The 26,076-nt window shown below is 48.3% G+C and overlaps 1 protein-coding gene across 5 annotated transcripts in view; it reads right to left on the bottom strand.

Annotated features, from left to right (window-relative positions):
* CUL9 (cullin 9) overlaps positions 1 to 26,076 on the bottom strand; it is a 42,467-nt gene that overhangs the window by 14,377 nt on the left and 2,014 nt on the right. For 2 of the 5 annotated variants that reach the window (XR_008526177.2, XM_054557526.2), the window contains exons 2-25: positions 25,301 to 25,904; positions 24,594 to 24,748; positions 23,749 to 24,249; positions 23,112 to 23,247; positions 22,768 to 22,961; positions 22,089 to 22,494; positions 21,492 to 21,684; positions 16,960 to 17,167; positions 13,934 to 14,130; positions 13,337 to 13,554; positions 11,336 to 11,582; positions 10,818 to 10,923; positions 10,047 to 10,274; positions 9,677 to 9,767; positions 9,369 to 9,540; positions 7,378 to 7,483; positions 6,990 to 7,085; positions 6,603 to 6,778; positions 6,208 to 6,341; positions 5,656 to 5,835; positions 5,338 to 5,447; positions 4,772 to 5,262; positions 3,964 to 4,192; positions 3,689 to 3,878 (exon numbers count right to left, since the gene is read on the bottom strand). Coding sequence is in view for 4 of the 5 variants with exons in the window: in XM_054557526.2 (XP_054413501.2) it covers positions 3,689 to 3,878; positions 3,964 to 4,192; positions 4,772 to 5,262; positions 5,338 to 5,447; positions 5,656 to 5,835; positions 6,208 to 6,341; positions 6,603 to 6,778; positions 6,990 to 7,085; positions 7,378 to 7,483; positions 9,369 to 9,540; positions 9,677 to 9,767; positions 10,047 to 10,274; positions 10,818 to 10,923; positions 11,336 to 11,582; positions 13,337 to 13,554; positions 13,934 to 14,130; positions 16,960 to 17,167; positions 21,492 to 21,684; positions 22,089 to 22,494; positions 22,768 to 22,961; positions 23,112 to 23,247; positions 23,749 to 24,249; positions 24,594 to 24,748; positions 25,301 to 25,895 (5,359 nt within the window). In the remaining variant the exon portion in view is untranslated. The remainder of the gene's footprint in view (positions 1 to 3,688; positions 3,879 to 3,963; positions 4,193 to 4,771; positions 5,263 to 5,337; positions 5,448 to 5,655; positions 5,836 to 6,207; positions 6,342 to 6,602; positions 6,779 to 6,989; positions 7,086 to 7,377; positions 7,484 to 9,368; positions 9,541 to 9,676; positions 9,768 to 10,046; positions 10,275 to 10,817; positions 10,924 to 11,335; positions 11,583 to 13,336; positions 13,555 to 13,933; positions 14,131 to 16,959; positions 17,168 to 21,491; positions 21,685 to 22,088; positions 22,495 to 22,767; positions 22,962 to 23,111; positions 23,248 to 23,748; positions 24,250 to 24,593; positions 24,749 to 25,300; positions 25,905 to 26,076) is intronic. The other 3 variants (XM_054557529.2, XM_024248845.3, XM_054557528.2) reach the window with 3 other exon arrangements.

The raw sequence follows: 26,076 nt of genomic DNA, 5'->3' as shown, positions 1-26,076 counted from the left end.
TGGTCAACATGGTGAAACCCCATCTCTACTAAAAATACAAAAATTAGCCAGGCATGGTGGTGGGCACCTGTAATCCCAGCTACTCAGGAGGCTGAGGCAGGAGAACTGCTTGAGCCCGGGAGGCGGAGGTTGCAGTGAGCTGAGATCACACCATTGCACAGCAGCCTGGGCAACAAAGCAAGCCTCCATCTCAAAAAAATAAATAAAAAATAAAAAATAAAATAAAAAATATAAAAGGGTCCAGATGCGGTGGCTCATGCCTGTAATCCCAGCACTTTGGGAGGCCGAGGCAGGCAGATCACAAGGTCAGGAGTTCGAGAACAGCCTGGCCAATATGGTGAAACCTTGTCTCTACTAAAAATACAAAAAAATTAGCCAGGTGTGGTGGCGCACGCCTATGGTCCCAGTTGCTCTGGAGGCTGAGGCAGGAGAATCACTTGAACCCAGGAGGCAGAGGTTGCAGTGAGCTGGGATTGAGCCACTGCACTCCAGTCTGGGCGACAGAGCAAGGCTCTGTCTCAAAAAAAAAAAAAGAAAGAAAAGAAAAGGACCGTATTCTCCAGAAATCTCAATGTCATAAAAGACAAAGAAAGAAAGGATGGGGAACTGTTCCAGATTAAAGGAGACTAAAGAGACATGCCAACTAAATGTAACAGGTGATCCTAGACTGATCCTGTCCTGGACAAAAAAATGAAGTCATAGAAAACATTATGGGTCAGTTGAAAAAATTAGAATGGCCGGGCACGGTGGCTCACGCCTGTAATCCCAGCACTTTGGGAGGCCGAGGCAGGTGAATCACGAGGTCAGGAGATAGAGACCATCCTGGCTAACATGGTGAAACCCTGTCTCTACTAAAAATACAAAAACAAAATTAGCCAGGCTTGGTGGCAGGTACCTGTAGTCCCAGCTACTTGGGAGGCTGAGGCGGGAGAATGGTGTGAACCCGGGAGGCAGAGCTTGCAGTGAGCTAAGATCACGCCACTGCACTCCAGCCTGGGCGACAGAGCGAGACTCCGTTTTCAAAAAAAAAAAAAAAAGAAAAAAAAGAAAAAATTAGAATATGGAGGCTGGGCATAGTGGCTCATGTCTGTAATCCCAGCACTTTGGGAGGCTGAGGCAGGAGTTCGAGAACAGCCTGGCCAACATAGCGAAATTCTGTTTCTACAAAAATTAGCTGGGAGTGGTGGTACACACCTATAGTCCCAGCTACTTGGGAGACTGAGATGGGAGGATCACTTGAGCCTGGGAGGCGGAGGTTGCAGCTAGCCACCTGAGATCGTGACACTGCACTCCAGCCTGGATGACAGAGTGACACCTCCTCTCAAAAAATACAAGTAAAAGGACAAATTGTATACTTTGAATGTTTGAAATGGCAAATGTTACGCTAGATATATTTTACCACAATTTAAAAAAAGGTACGCAAAATATTAAGAACTTCTCTCCATGCAAAAACAAAAAGCTAAAGATAGAAAAAGATAAACTGGAAAGCCAGTAACCAAAGAAAGCTGGTATACTATTAATACCAGAGAAAAACAGACTTCTAGAGAAAAAGCTTTATTAGAAAGAAAGAATGTCACTTCATAATAATGTTTCATTGACGCTGGAATTTCTAAACCTGCATGGTCCATCATAGTAGCCATTAGCCACATGTAACTATTTAAATTTAAACTAATTACGGCCGAGCGTGGTGGCTCACGCCTGTAATCCCAGCAATTTGAGAGGCCAAGGCAGCTGGATCACCTGAGGCCAGGAGTTCGAGACTAGCCTGACCAACATGGTGAAACCTCGTCTCTACTAAAAATACAAAAATTAGCCAGGCATAGTGGTGCACACCTATAATCCCAGCTAATCGGGAAGCTGAGTGAGGCAGGAGAATTGCTTGAACCCAGGAGGCGGAGGTTGCAGTGAGCCAAGATCAAGCCACTGTACTCCAGCCTGGGTGACAGAGTGAGACTCTGTCTCAAAAAAAATTAAAATAAAATAAAATAAAATAATAAACTGATTACAATTAAATTAAATTATTTAGTTCCTCAGTTATATTAGCCACATTCCAAGTACTTAATTGCCACCAATGACTAGCATACTGAACGGGGCAGAAAAGAATTTTTCAATCATTGCAGAAAGTTCTACTGGATGGCACTGTTAAACTATTTTAACCTTCTAACAAAATAGCCAAAAAATATATATACAGTTAAACCAGTATGATTAGCAGTTTTAAAAAATTCACCATCATAGTAGTATATTTTAGCACACCTCTCTCAGTAGTAGATCAAGTAGACAAAAACTAGTAACTTTACAGAAGATGTGAACAAAACAATTAACAAGGTCAATTTGGTGAAATATGTAGAATCCAGTTAAGAATACACATTCTTCTTAATCACACATGAAACAGGTAAAATATGACCATCTACCAGGCCATAACGAAGTCTCAATAAACTGCAAAGATTCAGAATCATAGAAACCATGCTCTTTGGCCACAGGGGAATGAGGGTAGAAATATAAAACAAAAAAAATAATTAAACAAAGAAAAACTTGTTTGGAAATTAAAATATATATTCTTCTGAAAAACAAAATAAAGAAATAATAGTAGAAATTTAACAATTCTTAGAACTAAACAATAATAAAAATAATACGTAATAAAAACTTACAGAACATCCCAATGCCCATAAACAGCAGAAAGGGTAAATACATCCATATAATGGAATACGACTCAGCAAAATAAATGAATAAACTAATGATACCCCTGACAACCTGGATAACTCCCACAGACAGTATGTTTTGTGAAAGACATCAGACACAGCAGAATACTGTATGATTCCATTTATATGATGTTCAAATACAGGCACAAATTTATGGTGATAAAGGTTAAAAATAATGATTTCTCCTGGAAGAAGACATTGACTGGAAAGCGGGCATGAAGGAGACAGCCTTCTACGATGCTGGAAATGTTCTGTATCTTGATGGGGGTGTGAGGGAGGTAGATACATGGGTGTATATGAATATAATAATTCATGAAGCCCTACAATTAAGATGTGTGCACTTTACTGAATACTAGTTATATCCCAATCTAAAAAATCTTTTTGGCCGGGCACAGTGGCTCACCGAGGCGGGTGGATCACCTGAGGTTAGGAGTTTGAGACCAGCCTGGTTAACATGGTGAAACCCCGTCTCTACTAAAAATACACAATTAGCCGGGTGTGGTGGCACATGCCTGTAGTCCCAGCTACTCGGGAGGCTGAGACAGGAGAATCGCTTGAACCCGGGAGGTAGAGGCTGCAGTGAGCAGAGATCACACCACTGCACTCTGGTCTGGGTGACAGAGCGAGACTCCATCTCAAAAAAATAAAGAAAAAAAAAATTTTAAAACTTTATAGGATGCCACTAAAGCAGTATTGAGAGGGAAATGAATAGTCTTAAACACTTTTATTTGGAAAAAAGTCTGAAAAGACTAAAAATCAAATAAGCACCTCACTTGAAGTTAGAAAAAGAAAACAGAACAAATTCATAGAAAGTTGAAGAAACTGATGAGAGCAGAAATTAATGAAACTACAACCCATGCTTTCTCATCCCTCGCTAGGAGCTGATATTTTTCTTCACATCTATATCCTGTGCAAAGGTCCTCTCCTCTTCCTCTCTTGCCACCCCAAATCTCACCCCGATCTCCAATTTCCTCTCCCTAGTTCCTCACTGTGGCTGTAGAAACTGGAGAAACGGCCAAGGGCATCACAGAATTCTGTGGGAAGGCACTTTCTGGGATGGTGCAGGTAGCAGAGTGGGGAGACCGGCCAGCAGCGTGGTGACAGGACCAGTATAGAAATGGCTGGACTTGGATCTTCGATAAATAATTCTTTCTCAGCTTCCTCTTCCTCCTCTTCCTCCTGAGGGACAGAAGGATTTCAAGGGCCCTTGGGCTCCCTTCTTTGGTCTAGTCTTCTCTCACTCTCCTGTTCTCCCTGCTCTTACCTCCTCTTCCTCTAGTCTCTTTTCCTCCTCATCTTCCTGCTCCAAGAACAACTTGTCGAGCCGCTGGAGCTGGAAGAGGTGGAACTGGCGCTGCAGCTCCTCAGAGGTGCTCAGGCTCTGCAGCATCAGCTGGGGGAGGCGGTTGGGAAAACAGAGGCCAATCTGCTCTAGCACAGCCCCCTCCAGCCAGCTCGAACCAAAGCTCAGGAGACGGTCCGCCATATAATGCCTGCAGCACACACAGCCCGGGCCAAGCCTCAGTGTGGGTGCCACCGTGGCCCAGCCTCCCCCTCGAGAATGTAGGTCCCTCTGTCCCTCTGCCTGAGTCACACACCCTACCTCACCTCTTCTTTCCCACTCCCTTTCCACCAATGCATGACCACCTCCACTTTTTTTTTTTTTGAGACAGAGTCTTGCTCTTGTCACCTAGGCTGAAATGTAATGACGCGGTCTTGGCTCACTGCAACCTCTGCCTCCCGGGTTCAAGCGATTCACCTGCCTCACCCTCCCAACTAGCTGGGATTACAGGTGCCTGCCACCATGCCACCACATCTGGCTAATTTTTGTATTTTTAGTAGAGAAAGGGTTTCACCATGTTGGTCAGGCTGGTCTTGAACTCCTGACCTCAGGTGATCTGCCCGCCAGAATGCTGGGATTACATGCGTGAGCCACCGTGCCTGGCCAGCCATCTCCACATCTTAATCTCTCCTCTGCACAGCCTCTTTTCTCATCTCCCCTATAAGACTCAAATCTTTCCACTCTCTAGATCTAGGCCTCCCATCCCCTATGCCTCCAGACCTGCACTCACTGATAGAAGTGCTCAAAAGTTGTGGCCAGTTCCAGACCAGAAAGGACCATAATGGGTTCCAGGTGCCGCTGAAGCTGTCCCAGCATTTCCACTCCAGGGGCTCCACCAATCAGGCCACCCTGGATCTGTTGGTCAATGTACCTGGCAAACTGCTCACTCATCTGGGGGCAGGGGAAGGGGCATGAGCAAACCATGAATGAGGGAGTGGAGTAGGAGACTGGGGAGCAAAATGAGGTGAAAGGGTGGAGCAGAAACAGATGAACTTGGAACACGAGCTTATAGCCCTGTGGGGAGCTGGTGGGACTCACGTGAGCAGCAGTGAGGAAGGACTGCTGCAGCAAGGCACCAGAGAAGCCACTGCGCAGAGCCAGCGTGAAGGCTGCCCGAGGCCCAAACAGCTCGGAGCCTGCTCTCTGCAAGTGCTCATAGAGTTTACAGTAACGAGGCACAAAGTCTGGGGCCCTCCAAGCTGCAGCCAGGAATCTGCCGACCTGAGGAGAAAGGCAAGAAATGACATAAAAGGAGCAGCCCCTCCCCTCTGCAGACTTCTGCTTGCTTCTGCCCACCTGCTCCTGCACCACGCTCAGCCAGCACTGGGTTATGTTCCTCAGGCTGCTGCTTGGAAGCACTGGCGAAGGCGCCGGGCTCCGGTCCCGACCCTTACTGTTCTTGCTGACTGTAGAGACAGAGGGAGAAGGAAGGGGTTTCATCTCAGCCTCTGGGTGAGTACACCGGTCTTGGGTAGTGATCTCCTGGAAAGGCCAGGAGGTCTCAGGGGCCTGGAAAGGCCGGTAGCAAAGCAGCAAGAGTAAGACCCAGGGAGGAGGAAGCCAGATACACCACTGTCCGCAGTCTCAGCTCCACTGGCCACGGCTGGGACTTACAGGGCCGAGTGGATGGCTCAGGAGAAGGCCCAGGAGGAGGCTCCACATGCACCAGCAAGTGGCAAAGGCGACGAACTCGAGAAGCAAAAGACGCTGCTCGACTCAAGGGGTTCCGAGAGGTCTCTCTCTGTTCTAAGTACTGATCCAGCAGCCATCCCAGGGCACTCACGCCTTCTGCATCTGAAAGAAGACAGGTCAGGAACAGGTCTCCATGGGAGATGGGAGAACAGACAGCTCAGGGCAGAGGAGGGAGAAAGATCAATTGTACAAAAAGGCTTGAGGGGTAGTGGGGCCCTAGTCCTCCCCTCACCAAGGTTTGCTTCAGCTGGAGTCAGGGGAGATGGTAACAGGGCGGGGATGGGGTAGTGGGAAAGATTCAAATACCAGAGTCTCAGGGAGCAGTGCCTGGGGCAGGAAGGAGAGAGGAACACTGAGGTGACAGGCCTTCAGGGATAAAGACAGGAACCAAAAGAACCAAGAACATTAACTCAGGTGATCCCTGGGAATAAGGACAAGGAACTGGTTAGTGGGGCCAGGTGTCAGCATGGTTACCAGGAGAGGTGATGTTCTGCACCAGGGGGCTGACCAGGGCCTCCCAGCAGGTCTTGCCCAGTGCCTGGGCGGCCTCATCATCAGGGAGGAAGCGGTCAGCAAAATTCTGCTCGTGGCGCAAAACCCTGTTCAGTCTGGGAACAAACAGTGCATGGTGGAGGATTAATGGCACCAATTTCCCAGAGGCCTCCATTCAAGTGCAAATCAGCTCCCAATCACCCCTGTTAGGTCCCTGACCCAACTTTTCCCGATTAACACAAACTTCTCACCTATGTTCACCTTCCCCCTCATGTCCTGGCTGCAGCTTTCCCTTCCGGACTCCCACAGAAGCATTCCTCCTACTTCTCACAGTGTCCTGTTCCCTTACCCATCTTCCCTCCTCAGGCCCCACCCACCTGGGACAGAGCTGGAGGAGGCGCCGGCGGTCCTCTGCTATGTCCCGGCTCCAGGCTTGTGCCCGAATTGTGTAGAAGAGACATGTTCGGCGACACAGCTGCTCCCGGAACAGTGGCCAGAATGTGGGCTTAGGGCCCAGGACCTCCACACCCCGAACCCGGGTGTCAATGCCGCCCTGGAACATGCAGACTTATCTGTCACCTAAGCCGCTTGAGCCACCAAGTACTACCAAAGCCAAGCCTCCTGCCCTGAGTTCCCTAGAACTGCTCAGGACATCCCCACATCTCTGGGACTCAACAGGTCCCTGGGCCATCTCCCAAGCAGATCAAGGAGAAACTTGTGTGCCACCTCCTCCTCCTCAGCCCTGGCTGACACCCTAGCACCACCTGCTGGCAGCGCTTTATGCGGATCTGGATGATGGGCCAGAAGCGGTTCAGGTTCTCCAAGAGGATCACCCGGCTGGCAGAGGGCATCACATTCACCTGGTAGGGCAGGGGAGAAGAGGGAGAGGAGAGAACTGTCACCTCCAGAAACAGGGTTGGAAAAATTGTTGACAGTAACCAAGTCGGTCATGGTGTGTGCCCTTCACTTCTCCTGCAGAGCCTAGGGATGGACGTGGCTCTGCATCCCTAATCCCACTCTCACTGCTTACAAGGCAACACCTTCCCAAGGGGAAGGGATGTCACCATTCCCCAGGGACTAGGTCCTTCCCACAGGCACTGGGACAAAAAGAAGGATGTGGAGCAAGGTGAAGGGGGGCACAAGGGTCCCCACCGTGTTGAGCTCAGTGCTGATGCAGCTGGTGCTGTCACCCCCAAACACCACCACCCTGGCTGGCATGTAGCTTGAGTCCTCACTGGCCACCAGCAAAGTGAGCTGCCTGGGAAAGAAGAAAGGAAACAGTCAAAGCTGGGCCTCTGGATGCGGTGGCTCACATCTGTAATCCCAACACTTTGGGAGGCTGAGGTGGGAGGACTGCTTAAGGCTAGGAGTTTAAGATCAATCTGGGCAACACTGCAAGACCCCGCCTCTACGAAATAAAAATCAAAAGAAAGAAATAAAAAGGCCAGAGCCCTGGTTTTAGTTCAAAACTATTTCAAGCCACCACTTCTTTCTCAGGTTCCTGTTCCTCTGCTGGCTCCTGAGGCAGCTGTCCCCACTAGACCCTCTGCTCTTCCCTCTATATTCACCCAAAGTGACTTAATTTAAACCCACAGTTTCAACTGAAAATTAATACACAGAGGACTCCATATCCACATCTCTATCCCAGGCCACTCTCCTGAGCTTTCATGCTATGTCCCCAACAGGTATTTCCATGTCATGTCCCACAGGCACCTCAGAGTCAACATGCCCAAATGAAATGATCCTCTGTCCACATAAACCTGTCCCGCTTCCTGTTTCTCTCCTAGGAAATAAAACTTCCGTGCACCCAGTACTCAACTAGAATACTGTCACTGAGGCCTTCACCGTCTCATGGCTTCCCTCACCCAAAGGCAAGTCTTGTGGACTCCACCTCTGAGGATTTCCCAGTCAATTCCCACTCCTGCTATCTAACCGAACACATGGATCCTTTCTCTACTAGACCACTGCATACACCTCCCACCTCCTTCTTCTACCTCCAGCCCAAACTCCCATAATTGTCAGAGTGAGCTTTCTCAATAAAAAATCTAGTTTTCTCTCCTCCCTTCTTAAAATCTTCCAATGGCTCTCCCAACTTTTGGAATAAAGTTCAAACTGCTTAGCTCACAAAACATTTTGTGATCTGCCTTTGCCTACTTTTCTGGCCTGTATCTTCCGCCACTTAGATATACACAGCTTTCGGCCGGGCGTGGTGGCTCATGCCTGTAATCCCAGCACTTTAGGAGGCCAAGGCGGGCGGATCACGAGGTCAGGAGGTCGAGACCATCCTGACTAACACGGTGAAACCCTGTCTCTACTAAAAATACAAAAAATTAGCCAGGCGTGGTGGCAGGCACCTGTAGTCCCAGCTACTCGGGAGGCTGAGGCAGGAGAATGGCGTGAACCCAGGAGGCAGAAGTTGCAGTGAGCCGAGATCCCACCACTGCACTCCAGCCTGGGGGGCAGAACGAGACTCCATCTCAAAAAAATAAATAAATAAATAATAAAGATATACACAGCTTTCAATTGCAACCAAACATGATTACTTAAAGTCCCTCCAAATACACTGTTTCTTACTTCCATTTTGCACTTATGCTGTCCTTGTGCCTAGAATATTGCCCTCTCTTTATCTACCTAATTTCAATGTCAAAACCCAGCTCAGTCACCCCCTCCTTCCAGAAGGAAGTCTGCTCTCATGCCTGTCAGTTTCAGGTCCACATGTGGACCGCAATGCTTTTTCTTACTCTGTGCTCTTACTTGATTTTCTAGTGTAGCTCCCCAGCTGGAATGTAGGTACCATATCTTATTGTCCTTCTATTTCAAGACCCTTGCACAGTGCCTGACACAAATGCCTGGCATTAAACAAATGCCCAAAGGAGAAATGGATAAGTGAGCTGTTCATCTCCCTCAACACTAAGCACAGGGCAGTGCCATCTGTACCTGTTGGAGTACAGATCACCAGACTCTGGGAGTGAGGGGATGTCTATACTCAGCAAAGGCAGGTCAATGTATCTATGTGTTCACTGCACAAAATAGGTTTCAGTGTGTCCCTCAGGCAGGGGGTTATAGCTGGGGTTGTGTGTATCTGGGTGCTTTGGGGAAGTATCCTGGGGCACAGCAGAACATTCATATATGTGTGTTCACACCTAACAAGAACACCACGGTGCATGTGCAGGGTGATGTAGTGGGAGCCGGTGCTGCCGTTGGACTCCCAGTAGGTCTTGGGGTTGTGGTCCGTCAGCTTGCTGGCCCGGTGCGGGTTGGAGGACACCTCCACCTTCTCCCAGCACTTGTCCTCCTTCACTTCCACACTGGAGCCTGGGGGCAAGTGGGAAGGGGTGGCGGTCACAGCCAGGTTCGTTGAGAGGAAAAAGGAAAAGGTCTAGGGAGCAGGAAGGGAAGGGGAGAACAGACACTGGATGGGAGCCAGGAGAAAGCAGATGACGGCACTAACCCTGGCAGAGATGCCTGAGGAACACATCAAAGAAGGGGATATTGATGGGTTGGTGGGTTCGTCTGTGGTCTTCGATCTGGCCCAGCACCATCTGCAGCCGGAATATCAGGGAGAATGAGGAAGAGGAGAGGGAGGAACACAGAGAAACGCCCAGAATCAGGTAGAGAGAAAAAGTCAAGGGTCAATGGTACACTCAATTCCTCTCTCCCCACATTTTGACAGAACCATGTGGAGTCAAGGTTAGGAAACAAGTGCCCCAGATTTGCTACAACCTGTGCCAAACAGGGATACCAAAGAGGAACACAGTGAATCCCCTTCTTCTGCTTCTGACTTGCATTCTCTCAGCTGCATACCCACAGCCGCTCCTCACCTGAATGCAGCCAGCCAGGATGCTGGAGGTGAGGTTGCTATAGAGCTGTGCATACTTCTCACACTCTGTCACCAGGTCCCGAAGCTCACAGCCCAGCAGCAGCTGAGCTGAGTGCTTGTCCAGGACTTTGGAGAGGATCTCTTTTGCTCCCAGGCAGCAGAGCACCACAGCATAGTCCTTATGCATCGAGGCCAGGCGATGTAGGAAGCAGGTCAGCTCCTGAACAATCTGAGCCCAGAGCCACATAGATTAATTTATGATTAATTATGGGATTGAGGAGAGGGTTCAGTAAAGGAAGTGTCGTGGCTGAGATTGTGGAGACACGCCAACGCCCAGGGAAATAAGAGTACCAAAGGCAGGGTGGAGTAAAATAGAGGAGTGCTGGGACTCCAGAGTGAGTTGGCAGAACAGAGCTTGGGCACAGCTTTCCAGGCTGCTTCCTGCCAGGCCAAGCTATGTTAACCCTAGTGCCTGAGCCTCACTCTCCAATGCACAAACCCGGAAGGGAGGAGAGCTATTTGGATTGGTGAATGTGGGCTCCTCCTTAGTCCAGAGTCTAAAATCCAAATCTAAAATCATCTAAAAGGTTTATACTTCAAAGATTCCAGTTCTGAAGATTCTTAGATTACATTACCCTTCCTCCTCCTACACCCATCCCAGTGCCCCAAGATCCATTCAGAAAGGCTCTGCTATGCCCTCCAGAGCCTCACAAGGAAGTTGGTGCCCCAGATGCTGCCCTTCACTCTCTTCCCCTTGCCAGGGTTCTGGTACCTCAGAATCACTGCTAGGGCCACTCAGGCAGTTGAGGCAGGGCTCCAAGACCTCGTGCCAGGGGAGGACCATTGTCTCAGGGAAATCCAGCAGTCGGGTTATGACCCTGGTGAGGGGGTAGAAACGAGTGAAGTCAGGCCAGGCACGGTGGCTCACGCCTGTAATCCTAGCACTTTGGGAGGCCGAAGTGGGCGGATCACCTGAGGTCGGGAGTTCGAGATCAGCCTGACCAAAATGGAGAAACCCCACCTCTACTAAAAATACAAAATTAGCTGGGCATGGTGGCACATGCCTGTAATCCCAGCTACTCGGAAGGCTGAGGCAGGAGAACCGCTTGAACCTGGGAGGCAGAGGCTGCAGTGAGCCGAGATCGTGCCATTGCACTCCAGCCTGGGCAACAAGAGTGAAACTCCATCTCAAAAAAAAAAAAAAAAGAAAAAAGAAAACAAACAAGTGAAGTCCCTGAAGTCTGCCAGTTTCCCTCGTCCCAATGCATGGTGCCTCAACAGGCCCCTCACCTCAGCACAGACAGCAGCAGAGTCTTGTTGGGCCCCGGAGCATCCAGAGTCCGCAGCAACAGGAGGAAAGGCTGGGTCTCCTGCTGGAGGCGCTTGAGGAGGGGCCTCACGGCACCTCCGGGGCTGCCCTCATGGCACAGCACACGCTCCAAGTCCAGGAGTAGTTCTGCAGATGGGCCCCCAACCAGGGATCGAATCAGTAGCTCAGGGGACCCATCCTGACCCTGGATGATGGGGGTCTCTAGTGCTGCAGCCAGACACACCGGAGGGAAAAATGTGGATGAAGAGTCTTACCAGTTTGTCAAACTGAGAACTGGGAAGGTCCAGAAAATCACCCCAAAATTTTCCTTCTATATTGAGGATGTCTATAGTTTTTAACCAAACTATGAGGGATTTTCTTTCCTGACCCCAAATACAAACCTAACCAGATTTGAAAAAAAAACCTAGTATAGCAAACATTGTCGAGTTAAACACAAGACACTTTAAATCTCTTATAGTCCTATTATTAAATGTTAGCTATAGTAAATATTAACTATGATGATTATATCCCTGTACTACCTGCATGGTGGCTTTAGGTACACAGACTAAAAGATACATATATATTTCCTATTTTTTTTTAAATGGAGTCTCACTCTGTCACCCAGGCTGGAGTGCAGTGGCGTGATCTTGGCTCACTGTGACTTCCACCTCCTGGGCTCAAGTGATTCTCCTGCCTCAGCCTCCCAAGTAGCTGGGATTACAAGCACCCACCATCGTGCCCGGCTAATTTTTGTATTTTCAGTAAAGATGGGGTTTCCCCATGTTGGCCAGGCTGGTCTCAAACTGCTGACCTCAAGTGATCTGCCTGCCTCAGCCTCCCAAAGTGCTGGGATTAAAGGCATGAGCTATTGCACCTGGCCACATATTTCCTATTTCAATATCCCTCCATACTTCTAGGTTTTCACTTGTTTTTCAATCACAAAGGGTTTCTTCCCCAGTATCAATATCTAATATTTCCAGGCACAAGTGTTCTGTACCATAAATTATAATTTCTCTTAAGAAGGCCTCCCTATTCTGTGAAGAGAAAGTTAAGGTTAGGCCAGGCACAGTGGCTCACGCCTCTAATCCCAGCACTTTGGGAGGCCAAGGCGGGCAGATCACAAGGTCAGGAGTTCGAAACCAGCCTGACCAACATGGTGAAACCCTGTCTCTACTAAATATACAAAAATTAGCTGGGCGTGGTGGCACGCACCTGTAATCCCAGCTACTCAGGAGGCTGAGGCGGGAGAATTCCTTGAACCCGGGAGGCGGAGCTTGCAGTGAGCAGAGATCGTGCAACTGCACTCCAGCCTGGGTGACAGAGTGAGACTCCATCTCCAAAAAAAAAAAAAAGTTAAGCTTAAAAGAAAAAAAAAGAAAGGCCTCCCTAGATGTCATTTCAATGAGTCTTCTACTGTCCAATAATACTGGGCCAAACCTAGCCCAGATGGATATGAATCCACATATGTTTAAAGCCATTCAAGAAGGCAATTTCCAGCCAGGTGCAGTGGCTCACACCTGCAATCCCAGCACTTTGGGAGGCAGAGGCAGTGGATCTCCTGAGGTCAGGAGTTCCAGACCAGCCTGGCCAACATGGTGAAACCCTGTCTCTACTAAAAATACAAAAATTAGCCAGGTGTGGTGGCAGGTGCCTATAATCCCAGCTACTCAGGAGGCTGAGGCATGATAATTGCTTGAACCCAGGAAGCAGAGGTTAGTGAGTCGAGATTGTGCCACTGCACTCCAGCCTGGAAACAAGAGCAAAACTCCATCTCAAAAAAAAAAAAAAAAAAAGAGCAATTTCCTTGCACATATTCCACAGTCTCCCTCTTCTTGGTCGGGAGGTTCTACTTAAGACCTAACTTGAGCACAATGCTTGCTCATTTCCTGAAGTTTCCTTGTATCTTTCCAGTAAGGAGCTGATATGTAAACCTGGCTAGCACTGTGTGATTCCTCTGCAAAACCACCCCTGCACAATTGTACCTGCACACTCAGGGCTGCCCGGCGGCTCTGAGTAGCGATTGAGAAGCATCATGAGGATGGTGCGTGTGGTTGGCATAGGTTCTGTTCCTGGTGCTATCCCTGAGTGCCTAAACAACGTGTCTCTCAGCTCTCGGGTTATAATCTGGTCTCCCAGAGTGTGGTGGTTGCACAAAAGCAGGTTGAGCAGGAGTAAGCCATTTCTCGCTGCAGAAGAGCACCTGGGAGGAGGGAGGTGACCAGGAAGAAACTGAGAGACCACGAATGCAATGGAAGCAGCAAAGCAAGCACAGAAGGCCAGGCAGCTAGGGAGCAAAGGGCTCCAGTGGGCCCTCTGAGCCAGGACATCTGATCCCCTGACCTCGGGCCACTCCTCCCAAACCCATAAAGGGAGGTCAGTGTGTCTCTGCCCTCTCTGGGAATCTCCCTATCCCCAATCCACTTGGGTTCTCTTCCAACAACAGTTGGCAGGGCCACCAATGCTTAATCCGGAGGTGACAATGTGAGGGGAATTTCTGTGAAGGACATGAGCCTGGAGCACAGGAGTAGCAGGGTTTGGGACTAAGCAGGAGCCTGGAGTTGGGAGGGTAATGCCCTGACCCCTCAGTGTTCAGCATCAGGATCACGGCTGCAGGGACAGTGAGGAGCAGGCTCTCAGAGCCCGGGCGTGTGGCTGAGTCGATGCTGGCGAAGATCTCTCTGGTCATCTGAGCATCAAACAAAGAGTGGATAGAATCTCGGCCAGTAACAAAAGTGGGGATCTCCGAGGAGGTGGCGACGGCCAGCATCTTCAGTGCCTGTGAGGGGAATGTGAAAGCAGAGTGAGGAGGGGGCAGAGTCACCATGAGGAAAGGGAGGCCTCATTCTAGACCTCAAACTTTGGGGCAGCTGAGCTGTTTGCAGATAGGTAGAGTAGGAGACAGAAATGGAAGAGGTAGTGATGGGACATCAAATACTACAAAGAGAGGGAAGGAGGGAGGGAGGAAGGAAAAGAAAAAAGAAAAGAAACTAAACAACAAAAAACCCTGAGACTGGATGGTAAAATCAGCCTTCCACTCCTCTTGGCCCCCAGGCTCGCAGCACCAAGGCTACCAGAGTGGGACAGCCACCCCTCCTGTATATTCCCCTCAGGATGGTGCCCCTCGCAGCATCTAGTTGTCTTCAGGGGCTTCTTACAGTTGTCTCCCATCTCACTTGCACTCCTTCCTTTGCAAAATCTCTCTTCCCTTGAGTTCCATGACTTCACATCCTCCTGGCTTTCCTCCTACCTCTCTGGTGTTCCTTTGCCCCAAGGAACTAAGGTTCCTTGTCCCCTTTCTCTGGACTCTGCACTCACCCACACTGAGGCAACCAGGTCCATTCACACTGCTTCAATTACCACCTATACGCCAAGTCTCCAAAACCTGTGTCTCCTGGCCTTAGCCAGCATCCAGCCCTTCTAGATAAGACTTCTTGGTTGTCTCACAGGCAGTGGTTGGCATTATAGGAAAAATAATTGTAATGTGCAAACCTGTTTGCTGGGACTATAGAGAAAAATTAAATTAAAATAGACACTATACAATCAGAGTGGAGAATGTCTCTCCTGGTGAAACGGTTGATTCTCTAGAAGAAACCCACGAGAGATGGACTGGGCTAGAAATAATTCTCAGGACAATACCTCTTGTAAGGCCTGGACCCTCCAAGCAACTTCTACTTCTCAATGAAGCTTTCTCCCTGTAGTTACACCACCCTCCCCCAGTTAGCTGAGTTCTGTAGACTTTAAGTTATTAACAAAATGATGTAATTTTATTTCAGGGCAAGATTTTTTTGAGATGAAGTCTCACTCTGTCGCCCAGGCTGGAGTGCAATGGCGCAATCTCAGCTCACAGCAACCTCCCCCTCCCGGGTTCAAGCGATTCTCCCGCCTCAGCCTCCCAAGTAGCTGGGATTACAAGCATGCACCACCATGCCTGGCTAATTTTGTATTTTTAGTAGAGACAGAGTTTCACCATGTTGGCCAGGCTGGTCTCGAACTCCTCACCTCAGTTGATCCACCCACCTTGGTCTCCCAAAGTACTAGGATTACAGGCGTGAGCCACCACGCCCAGCCATTTTTATTTTTATTTTTTTGCCATGCTCTATAGTGGATGGCAATTGCTATGTTTTGGTCACGTAATTTGAGAGGATCAGGGAATTCTTTGAGCATGATGATCTAGACTATGAATGCCGGGCTGCTCTTGGTCCCATAAAAAAAAGCACCTCCCAGGCTGGGTGTGGTGGCTCACACCTGTAATCCCAGCACTTTGGGAGACTGAGGTGGGCGGATCATGAGGTCAGGAGATTGAGACCATCCTGGCAAACATGGTAAAACCCCGTCTCTACTAAAAATATAAAAAATTAAGCTGGGCATGATGGCACGCGCCTGTAATCCCAGCTACTCGGGAGGCTGAGGCGGGAGAATCGCTTGAACTTGGGAGGCAAAGGTTGCAGTGAGCCGAGATCGAGCCACTGCACTCCAGCCTGGGCTACAGAGCAAGACTCCGTCAAAAAAAAAAAAGAGAGAAAAAAAAAGAGAAAAGAGAAGAGAAAAGCGCCTCCTGGCCTCTCCCGGGATAGCCTGCTCTAAGAGGACACGTGCTCCCGTTCATGCTGCTGCCATTATACTACTGGAATCCATTCTCAGAACTGCTCTGGCCGAAGCCTGCCTGTCTCCCGCAGGAACCCTCAGGCTACACAGAGCTCCTCTGCCCGCACCACCCTACCAGCCAGCACTTCTGTCTGGAGTAACCAGGAAGCCAATTCTTCTGTAAGCTACTCTGGATAAGGGCCTTCCTTCCCGATTCTCTGGACAATGGCAATACTAGCTTTGTTTTACCCAAATCTAGTAACAGAGCATTTTCTATGTAAGGGTGCCACTTAGATAAAAGAGGAAAAAAATACTTTTGGTTTAATGGTCACATCTAGAAAATTAGCTTTTAACCAGACACCTAATAATAACTAAAAAGGCAGGAACACTCAATATACCTGAAAACTCAACTCCTGACCTTCTCCCCTATCTCCTCCTCCTGCAACATTCTCTCTCTCTCAGTAAATGGCCATTTCATGCACTCTGCTCCTTAATTTTACACCTGGGAGTCATTCTTAACCCTGGCCTGGGCCGGGCACGGTGGCTCATGCCTGTAATCCCAGGAGGCTAAGGGAGGAGAATCACTTGAACCCAGGAGGTGGAGGTTGTAGTGAGCCGAGATAGTGCCACTGCACTCCAGCCTAGGCAACAGAGCGAGACTCCATCACAAACAAACAAACAAACAAAAAACCTCCTGGCCTGGCACAGTGGCTTATGCCTGTAATCTCAGCACTTTGGGAGGCTGAGGTGGGAGGATCACTTGAGCCCAGGAGTTCAAGATCAGTCTGGGCAACATAGCAAGATCCTGTCTCCAACAAAAATAACCCCAAAACTCCCTTTTCCCTTTTTCCAAACACTCAATCCCCAAGAATGTCCAGATCAAACTCTTAAATCCATCTGCATCTTTCCATTCCAAAGTCTACTCACTGATCTGAAGCACCAAAGTATCTCCTCAAGATCGGTAGTCCCCAGTCTGCCTGTCTTGCCCATGGTTCTCTCCCGCCAGGCCCAATGTACTCACCGCCAGCCCAGCCTGCTGCACCAAGACAGAAGTCTTATATTCTTGCATACAGACCAGCACAGCATAGATGCCACCCTCCCTGGCAAAGAGCGGCCGCCACTCGTGCTTGGTCATGAGCAGGTAAAGGAGGCGCAGGGCCTGCACCACCACCATCTTCTCTCCCACCTGGTTGGTCAGCAGCTCCACCAGCATCTTCACTAGCTTCTCTCTGACAAGAGAAGAGATATTGGGGCTCCCCATCCCAAGGAGTCTTGCCTGACCTCCCAGCCATGGCACCATCGGACTCCCTGACCAATCCCATCCACCAAGATCTAGTCCATCCTCTCTGCCCCACCCAAACCTGCTCTCCTTGCTTCAGTCTCACCCCAATCCTCTCCCCTCTGCAGCCTAACTACCTCTGGCTCCTCGACTAATGAAGGAGGCAATAGAAAAAATGTTTACAAACTCTGGCTCACCTTTTCAAATAAATCTATAAATTCAAAGTGATGCTATGTTTACAAACTCTGGCTCATCTTTTCAAATAAATCTATAAATTCAAAGTGATGCTAATCAAAATGCCTAAAAGGTGGTTTTGTTCGTCTGTTCGTTTTTGAGATGGAGTCTTGCTCTGTTGCCAGGCTGGAGTGCAGTAGCGCGATCTCAACTCACTGCAACCTCCACCTCCTGGGTTTAAGTGATTCTCAAGCCTCAGCCTCTCGAGTAGCTGGGACTACAGGTGCATGCTACCACGCCCAGCTAATTTTTTGTATTGTTTTTCAGTAGAGACAGGGTTTCGCTATGTTGCCCAGACTGGTCTCGAACTCCTGGCCTCAAGCAGTGTACTTGCCTTGGCCTCGCAAAGTGCTGGCCTAAAAGGTTTTTAAAAACACCACAACAGGCAGATCCAGGCCTTGGAAATGTTGAGAAAAAAATAGTGGTAGCCAGGCGCAGCAGCTCATGCCTGTAATCTCAGCACTTTGAGAGGCTGAGGCAGGTAAATTGCTTGAGCCAATGGCTTTTGCCATGGGCAACATGGCAAAACCCCACCTCTACAAAAAATTATCTGGCATAGTGACCTGTGCCTGTAGTCTCAGGTACTTGGGAGGCTGAGGTGGGAGGATCACCTGAGCCTGGGAGGTCGACGCAGCAGCAAGCTGTGATCATGCCACTGCACTCCAGCCTGGCTGACAGAGTGAGACCCTGTCTCAAAAAAAAAAAAAAAAAAAAGTGGTAGGCTTGCCTATTATTATCAAAATATAAACATAAACTTGTAATAACTACAACCCTGGAACTGATACAGGGTAGCTAAATAGATCAATAGATGAGAAGAGAGATAAGGGTGGTATATAAGCCAGTAAAAAAGAAAAGGAAGAACCATTTAAAATATAATGTTGTCTGGGCACAGTGACATACACCTGTAATCCCAGCACTTTGGGAGACTGAGGTAGGTGGATCACCTGAGGTCAAGAGTTCAAGACCAACGTGGCCAACATGGTAAAACCCCATCTCTACTAAAAATACAAAAATTAGCCAGGCGTGGTGGCGCGGGCCTGTAATTCCAGCTATTCAGGAGGCTGAGGCAGGAGAATCGCTTGAACCCAGGAGGCAGAGGTTGCAGTGAGCCGAGACTGCACTGCTGCACTCCAGCCTGGGCGACAAAGCAAGACTCTGTCTCAAAAATAATTAATTAATTATTGACTGAGGTGGGAGGATTGCTTGAGGCCAAGAGTTTGAAACCAGCCTGGGCAACATAGTGAGACCCCATCTCTACAAAAAGTAAAAAAAAAAAAAAAAAAAAAAAAAAAAAAATTAGCTGGGTGTGGTGGCTCATTCCTGTCGTCCCAGCTACTTGGGAGGATAAGCAAGGAGGGTTGCTAGAGGCTAAGAGTTTGAGGCTGTAGTGAGCTATGTGATCTTGCTACTGCACTCCAGCCTGGTCAACAGACTGAGACCCTATCTCTAAAAAAAAAAAAAAAAAACACGCACACACACACACACACACACAATGCAATTTAGAGACACCTGGCTATCCATATGAAAACACTGAAGTTGGAGCTCTACTTCACAACATTTGCAAAAATAAAGTGCAAATGAATTTTTAAATGAATTTTAAAAAAACAAAATCATGGATATTTTTGGAAAATATAGGGAAATATTTTTATAATCCTGGAACAGAATAGATCTTTTTAAGTAGGACACAAAATCTAGAAGCCATAAAAAAGCTGAAAAATGTAGCAACAAAAAGTCTGAAACTCTAGCATGATGAAAAAAACACTATACACAAAATTACGAGACAAGCGCAGGAGCTAGAGAAAGGGGCCAGTGGAAATACTGATCTAAAAGAAGAGGAAGAAGTGCCTCTAGAGTCCCTAGATCACGGTGAGGGACAGGAGAGAAAATAGCAGGTACTGACTCTTGCTTAACAGTGACAGCGAGGCCAACTGAGGAGGTGGCTCGGGAACTACGAGGGGAAAGAACACAGAAGGAGAACTTCTGGGAAAGTTCTGTTTTTAATCTATCTTTTCTAAGAAGTTTTATAATGACAACAGTGTGAATGAAATACGCTTTAAATACATATCCCCTTCCATGGCCATGATTTATTATATACTAGATAATATACATGGGTAATATATATGACTAGATAGAGAAATAAGTAAGGATGTTTACCAACATGTTAACAGTGATTGTCTCTGCCTTAATGGCTTTCAGATTTTTTTCTGTCAATCTCACTTGAATATGATCAGATAATTTTTATTTTAATAATTTTCTAACTTTTTTACCATATGTATTATTCTATAACAACAAAATAAAGCTAATATGATTTTTAAAAACACAAGCAAAATATCTGGACATAAATAACAAAGGAATAACCAAAATGCCTATAAATACATTAAAAAAGGCAAAGATCCAATTACAAAGTGGGCAAAGGATAATAACAGAATATTTATAGAAAAAAAAAAAAACAGAACAAATGTATGCAAATGTGCCTAACTTTACCAGAACTAGGAAATTAAAACAAAGAGATACCAATCATTTAAAATGCTGCCAATTAGATAGATTAAAAAAGATGACAATATTCAGTGTTGGCAGACATAAGGAAAAACAGACGCGTTAGAACACTGCACTTGAAACTGGAGATAACCACACTGCAGGGTCCCATGCAGCAGTAAAAATAATGAGGCAGCTCCACCCAGACTGATATGGAAAGCTCTCTCAGACACTGAGCGGGGGCAAAAAAAAAAAGTTGTAGAAACATGTAGAATGTGATTACATAGACTAAAACACAGACTCAGAAAATGCTCTATTTCCAAACACACAATTACAAATGCAAATCTGTAGGATATAGTAGACTGGTAACAGTGGTGAGAAAGGACTTTGGCCTTCCTATGTCTTTTACATTCTTCAGATCTTTTAAAATGAGAATGCGGCTGGGCATGGTGGCTCACACCTGTAATCCCAGCACTTTGGGAGACTGGATCATCTGAGGTTAGGAGTTCGAGACCAGCCTGGCCAACAGGGTGAAACCCCGTCTCTACTAAAATACAAAAATTAGCTGGGCCTGGTGGTGGGCACCTGTAATCCCAGCTACTTGGGAGGCTGAGACATAAGAACTGCTTGAACCCAGGAGGCGGAGGTTGCAGTGAGCCAAGATCACACTATTGCACTCTAGCCTGGGTGACAGAGTGAGACTCTGTCTCAAAAACAAGTAAATAAATAAATAAAAATAAATAAATAAATAAAATGATAATAAGTTGTGTGTTATTTGTATAATTTAAAAGTAGACGGCTGGACGCGGTGGCTCACGCCTGCAATCCCAGCACTTTGGGAGGCCGAGGTGGGCAGATCACGAGGTCAGGAGATCGAGACCATCCTGGCAAACATGATGAAACCCCATCCCTACTAAAAGTACAAAAATCAGCTGGGTGTGGTGGTGCCTGTAATCCCAGCTACTTCGGAGGCTGAGGCGGGAGAATCCCTTGAACCCGGGAGGCAGAGGTTGCAGTGAGCCGAGATCGCGCCACTGCACTCCAGCATGACGACATAGCAAGACTCTGTCTCAAAAATAAATAAATAAAAGTAGAAAAAAATTTTTAAATAAAATAGGTTTTAAGGTCTAATGTGGAAAAAAAAAAAAGTACGTAGGGACAGAAAAAAAGAAAAAGAAAGAGAAAAAACTCCAGTTCTAGAGCCAAAAAGACCTAGGTTTGAATCCTGGCTCTGCTATCTGTAAAACTCTAAGCAAGTTACTTAAATTCTCTAAGCTTCAGTTTCCTCACCCATACAGTAGGATAATATTACCAATGCTTCCTCAGGTGTTAGGTGGATTTAATGAGAGAATGCATGTAAAATACTAGCACAGTACCTGGCATAACAGAAGTGCTCCAAGAATACGAGCCATTAAAACATCCAACCCTCCTGCTCGGCTGCTCCTCAGGCTGAGCCTTCCCTCACCCCAAGCTTTTCTAATTCGTGATCTCAAAGCTCCTTCCCCGCTACCACCATCCTTTGCCTACAGCTTCAACCAAAACCTCTTCCCTCCCCAATATGCTAACCTCAGCGATCTGTCAGGATGGACCAGAGGGTGGTCCCGCTCAGTGACCTCCTCCACAGCCTGAGAGAGGGCAGAGAGCCCTGAAAGCTGCAGGTTTGTGTCCAAGCTGGATATCTGCACAGTGGCCACGACCGCTGCCACATGCTGATCCAGGGAGCTGCGAGGACCGGGACCCCGCAAGGCTCTGGCCATTTCTGAAATTGGTGGGAAAAGGCAATGGCTAAAAGAACTGTGGCATCTTGAAGTTAGAAGTCTTTAAAGTCAAGCCCAGTTATCCTACCAATATTTAAACACATTATCGGCTACTGCAGCTTGCAGAGTTTTCCAATTCTGTGTCAGGGATCTAATGATCAAACAAAGGAGATGAAGACACCCCAGAAAACGGATCCTCCTTTTCCAGAGATACTGAAGGAAGGGAGCGCTGGTTAATTAAATACAATCAAGGTCAAAAGGAAGAAGATGGACGCATGGTTCCAAGGCATCTTCCCCTGCAAAAATGACCTTCCTCCATGGCTTTCCTTCAATCCTGACTATCCATTTCTTCTACTGAGACTACCCAGGACTTGTTCCAATTGCTTCCTCCCAGAACCTGACTCACCACTGGCTGCCTCCTTCATCTCAGTGGGCAGGGTCATCCCCTCAGTCACTAGAAGCTGGTTAAACAGCTGAGAATCACTCTGTGCCATTGGGGGCTCAGTCCTTGTCTTGGTGGGCTCGGCCTCTGTCTTAGGGGCCTCGGCCTTTGCTTTGGGGGACTCAGTCTCTTCCTCTGAGACGCTGGCCTCCGACTTGGACTCCTCTTCTGGATCTGGGGTACAGGAGTGATTTCGTGAAGTAAACGAGCTGCTTGGTTCATTAGACAGCAGCCCATACTTGGTGTAGATCTGGGAGTTGAGCAGGTCATTGAGAGTGCTGCCCTCAAATCGACTACTGAGAACCTGCAGCAGACTCTCAGCCATTTCCACGGACACAGAGATCTCACCTAAGGCCTTTTCACCCAGGGTCTGTCAATAGAAGGGGTATACATTTAAGAGACAAGCAGACACAAAGGTCTTGGGGTCAGTAATGGGAAGGGTGATCACTCCCCACCACGCCCCCACACCTTCTACATACTAGACCCTCACAGCACTTGCCTCCAACCCCCAGCAGGACTCCTCCTAACTCTAACCTCTAGCTCCAGCCTCCCCCTAAGCGGTATCCCCTATCTGAAACTCCCTCTAGAGAATCCCACCTCTAACCCTACTAGAAAACCCCCAGGTGTCTCAGGCCTATAATACCTCATCCAGGTTCTTCCAAATATTCTGGAAAATTGGCTGCTGCTCACACAAGTCCAACTTTTTGATAAAGAAAAGCAGCTCCCACCATTCAGCCTGGGTCAGATATCCCACTCTCTCATTCTTCTGAGGTTCGGGCTGGAGGTACGGCAAAGGGTACAGCCCATCCACAGGATTCCAGTCCCAAGAGGGAAATGCTGAGGACACAGGCATGGCGGGCATCAGCACCCCTCAGGAACAGGGTCCATTTCTGGACCCCTAGGGCTGCTCCTGCTCAGAAGTGGCTTCATCCCAGTCACTAATCCTCTGTTCAGAGACATGCTATCCATGTCCCCTCTTAGGCTCACCTGTGCCCAACACAGTAGCCCCTGCCCCCTTCTCCACAGCTGCTGAAGCCTTATCCTCAGTGGCTTCCTCAGGGCCCAGGATCTCCAGCATGTGCCAGTGCACCCAGTAAGTGCGGCCTGTCGACTGCCAGAAAACCTGGTACGAGGGAGGAAGAAAGAGAGCAGAATAGAGAAGGCTCAACCCTCTAAGCCTTGGCCTGTGAAGGCTTGAAAGGACATGCCCAAGCATAGATCTGGGGCGCACCCTCAGATACACACCTGGCTAAGCCTGGAAAAACCCCCACATGGCAAAAGGCTTCCTTCCCTTATCAGGAGTGGGCCCTGCCTCTTTTCTTAACCATGATTCTCTGCCTCCACATTCCTTCCTAGCCTCTTCCACTGGTGGTGGTGGGGAGGTATCTCCATTTATCAGTTCTGCTTCCTGGGTGAGTCTCCTATGAACTTACAGCCCACCCATACCCCTGCCAGATTTTCTCAGCCCTCCAAATGCACCCCGCACAAATGCCAACCCCCTTGTATCATTCCAATTCCCCAGGGGGGTTCTTGGGTGGCCTGCAGGAGTCCTCTTTATGAAGTCCCAGCTATACCCCACCCCAAATAAACTCCCAACAGTGTCTCACCACTATGTGCTGCCCACCTGCACAGGGGGAATGCCATTGTTGCTCTGCCGGAACTCGCCCTCATCCCCAGCACTGATCTCCTCATAATCATCCAGCATCCGCACTCGCATCCCCGGCTGCAGCGTCTGCTGCACATATTCTCCATAGCCACTACGGCTGGAGAATTCAGAGCGCTGGCGGAAGACCCACCCTTGTCTTCTGGGGGTGGTGACAATGGTGGGGCGTAAAAGGCTGGGGCCTGAAATGTAGGGCTGAAAGATGGACCGGGTTGGCCGGGGAGGTGACATGCCCTGTTCACTGAGGTTCCGGGCCCAGCCCATGCTCCGCACAAGTTCAGAGATGAGGTTGCCCACAGCCATGCTGAACTCCAGCTCCCGCTGTCCCCGGCTTTTCTCTCTTGTGGCACATGGGGAGCTTTGGTCTCCAGCTCCCAGCTCTGGACTGCTATTCAGCTGATCCAGGAGGGAGGTGACACAAAGGTAGCGCTTCACCAAGGAGAAAAGCAGCTTTCCTGGGATCTGTAAGACACAATCCTTGGGACAGGTTCATCTCTTCCTGGCTTTAGCCTCTCCCCTTCCCTGAAGTATCCTCCTCTACAGAAAAATATAAAGGCCTTCTCCCCAGGCCTGTAGTTCTCAAACTTTGATTTGTGTAAGAAAGGCATAGGGAGTGTCTTAAAACACAGATTCCTGGGTTCTCATCTCAGAAATTCTGAATGGAGAGGGGCTGGGAGGGAGGACATGAACCTTCATGTTAACAAGTTCCCAGGTGGCTCTGGTGCTAACATTCAGTCCTGAACCACGTTTTCAGAAATAATGTCTTAGCCCTTGTACACAGCATTTCCCTACAGCTGGCAGTGTACCTGAGGCAGATGAATGCCCTCAAAGGCCATGCAGTGTTCTTCAGAGGATGTGGTTTCTGCAAACAGCTCCAGCAATGTATAGCGACTGTCAAAATCCATGTGCTGCTCGATGCCATCTTGCTGGCTCAGTGATAGAAGGACGTGAGCCCGACTCCCTGTAATCCATACCCAATCCATATCTTCTCCTCAATCCCCAGTACTTTCTCCCTGCCTTTCCTAGATTCTATCTCCTACCCCAGAGGCTTTCAAACTTTGTTACTAAGGCTCACAGAAAGAAGTACATTTTACATGGTAACCTGTTACAAACATACATACATATAACTGAAACATATATTTTATGCTACAAAATTTACCCCTAAGTGCTACACACTAATGACTTCAGTTTTTAAAAAAATGTTGGTTGTAACCCACCGAATTGATTTTAAAACCAACTAATAAATCTCAATCCAGTTTCAAAAATACAGATAAGTCCTATTCTCTTCTCTGGTCAATGCACTGAGAATGAACAGATAAGCCAGAGGCTATCATTTTAGCCTCTTTATATACCTGAAATAGCCTATTAATCTGTATTTTTTCCTTTGCATCAAATTGATATTCACCAAATACTAGGTGTTCTTACAGAGCTAGGAAATCTCTCCTCTTTCTGTTCTTACTCCCTGTGGCCCCATTTTCTCCATTGCTTTCCTTCTTCCCTGGCTGTCTCTTACCAGCATCGTGGGCTGCCAGAGCCTGCAGCATTTTGCCTGCACTCCGGCGGATCTGAGGCTCAGGATTGCACAACATGTGCATGAGCAGGTCCAGGGCTCCTGTCTCCCTGAAGACACCAGTGAGGGGCCCGATGCTGGCGTAGGCACTGAGCACATGGATGGTGTGGAGCACAGCGGCCGTGAGGCTTGGGGTCCCACTTTCTGCCAGCTGCCTGGCCGCCCTGCGTACCAGCGCCTGAACATCAGCCTCCATCTCTCCCATTGCCACTTCATCCAGGCCTCCTGGATCTCGAGGAAAGCTTCCTGAAACCCCAGCTGGTTCGTGCTGAGGTCCCTTAGATAGCGCCCGCTCACCTAACAGCCCAGGGCAGTTGGCATAGACCTCAGGAGCCGACAGCCACATGAGGATGTGCTCTGCTTTGCCTTCTTCTACACCCACTTTGCCCTCTTCCCCACACTTCAGGACACTCCATCGGATCAGGTATTCAGGATGCCCGTCATGCCCAGGCCTCTGTCGAATGAGTTCTTCAGGATATGCCTGCAGCCGAGGCCCTAAGGGCACCATGAGGTCCCCAGCATGCCATTCCCCCACCATCCTGACCTCCTGGGATACACAAGGAGAAAGATAAGGCAGTATGAGAAAAGAAAAAAAATACATGGAGGGGGTGGAATCTTGAGACACAGAGAAGGTGGGTGGCGATCGGTAGGCTGCATGGCAGAATTTAGGAGGCCAAACAGAAAAGGCAAAAAATAGGATGGAATAAATAGCTGAACAT

The sequence above is a fragment of the Pongo abelii genome, chromosome 5, assembly GCF_028885655.2.
Source record: "Pongo abelii isolate AG06213 chromosome 5, NHGRI_mPonAbe1-v2.0_pri, whole genome shotgun sequence".
Classification (NCBI taxonomy): Eukaryota; Metazoa; Chordata; class Mammalia; order Primates; family Hominidae; genus Pongo; species Pongo abelii.
The sequence above is the reverse complement of the archived record's forward strand: the minus strand, read 5'-3'. Positions and strand labels throughout refer to the sequence as shown.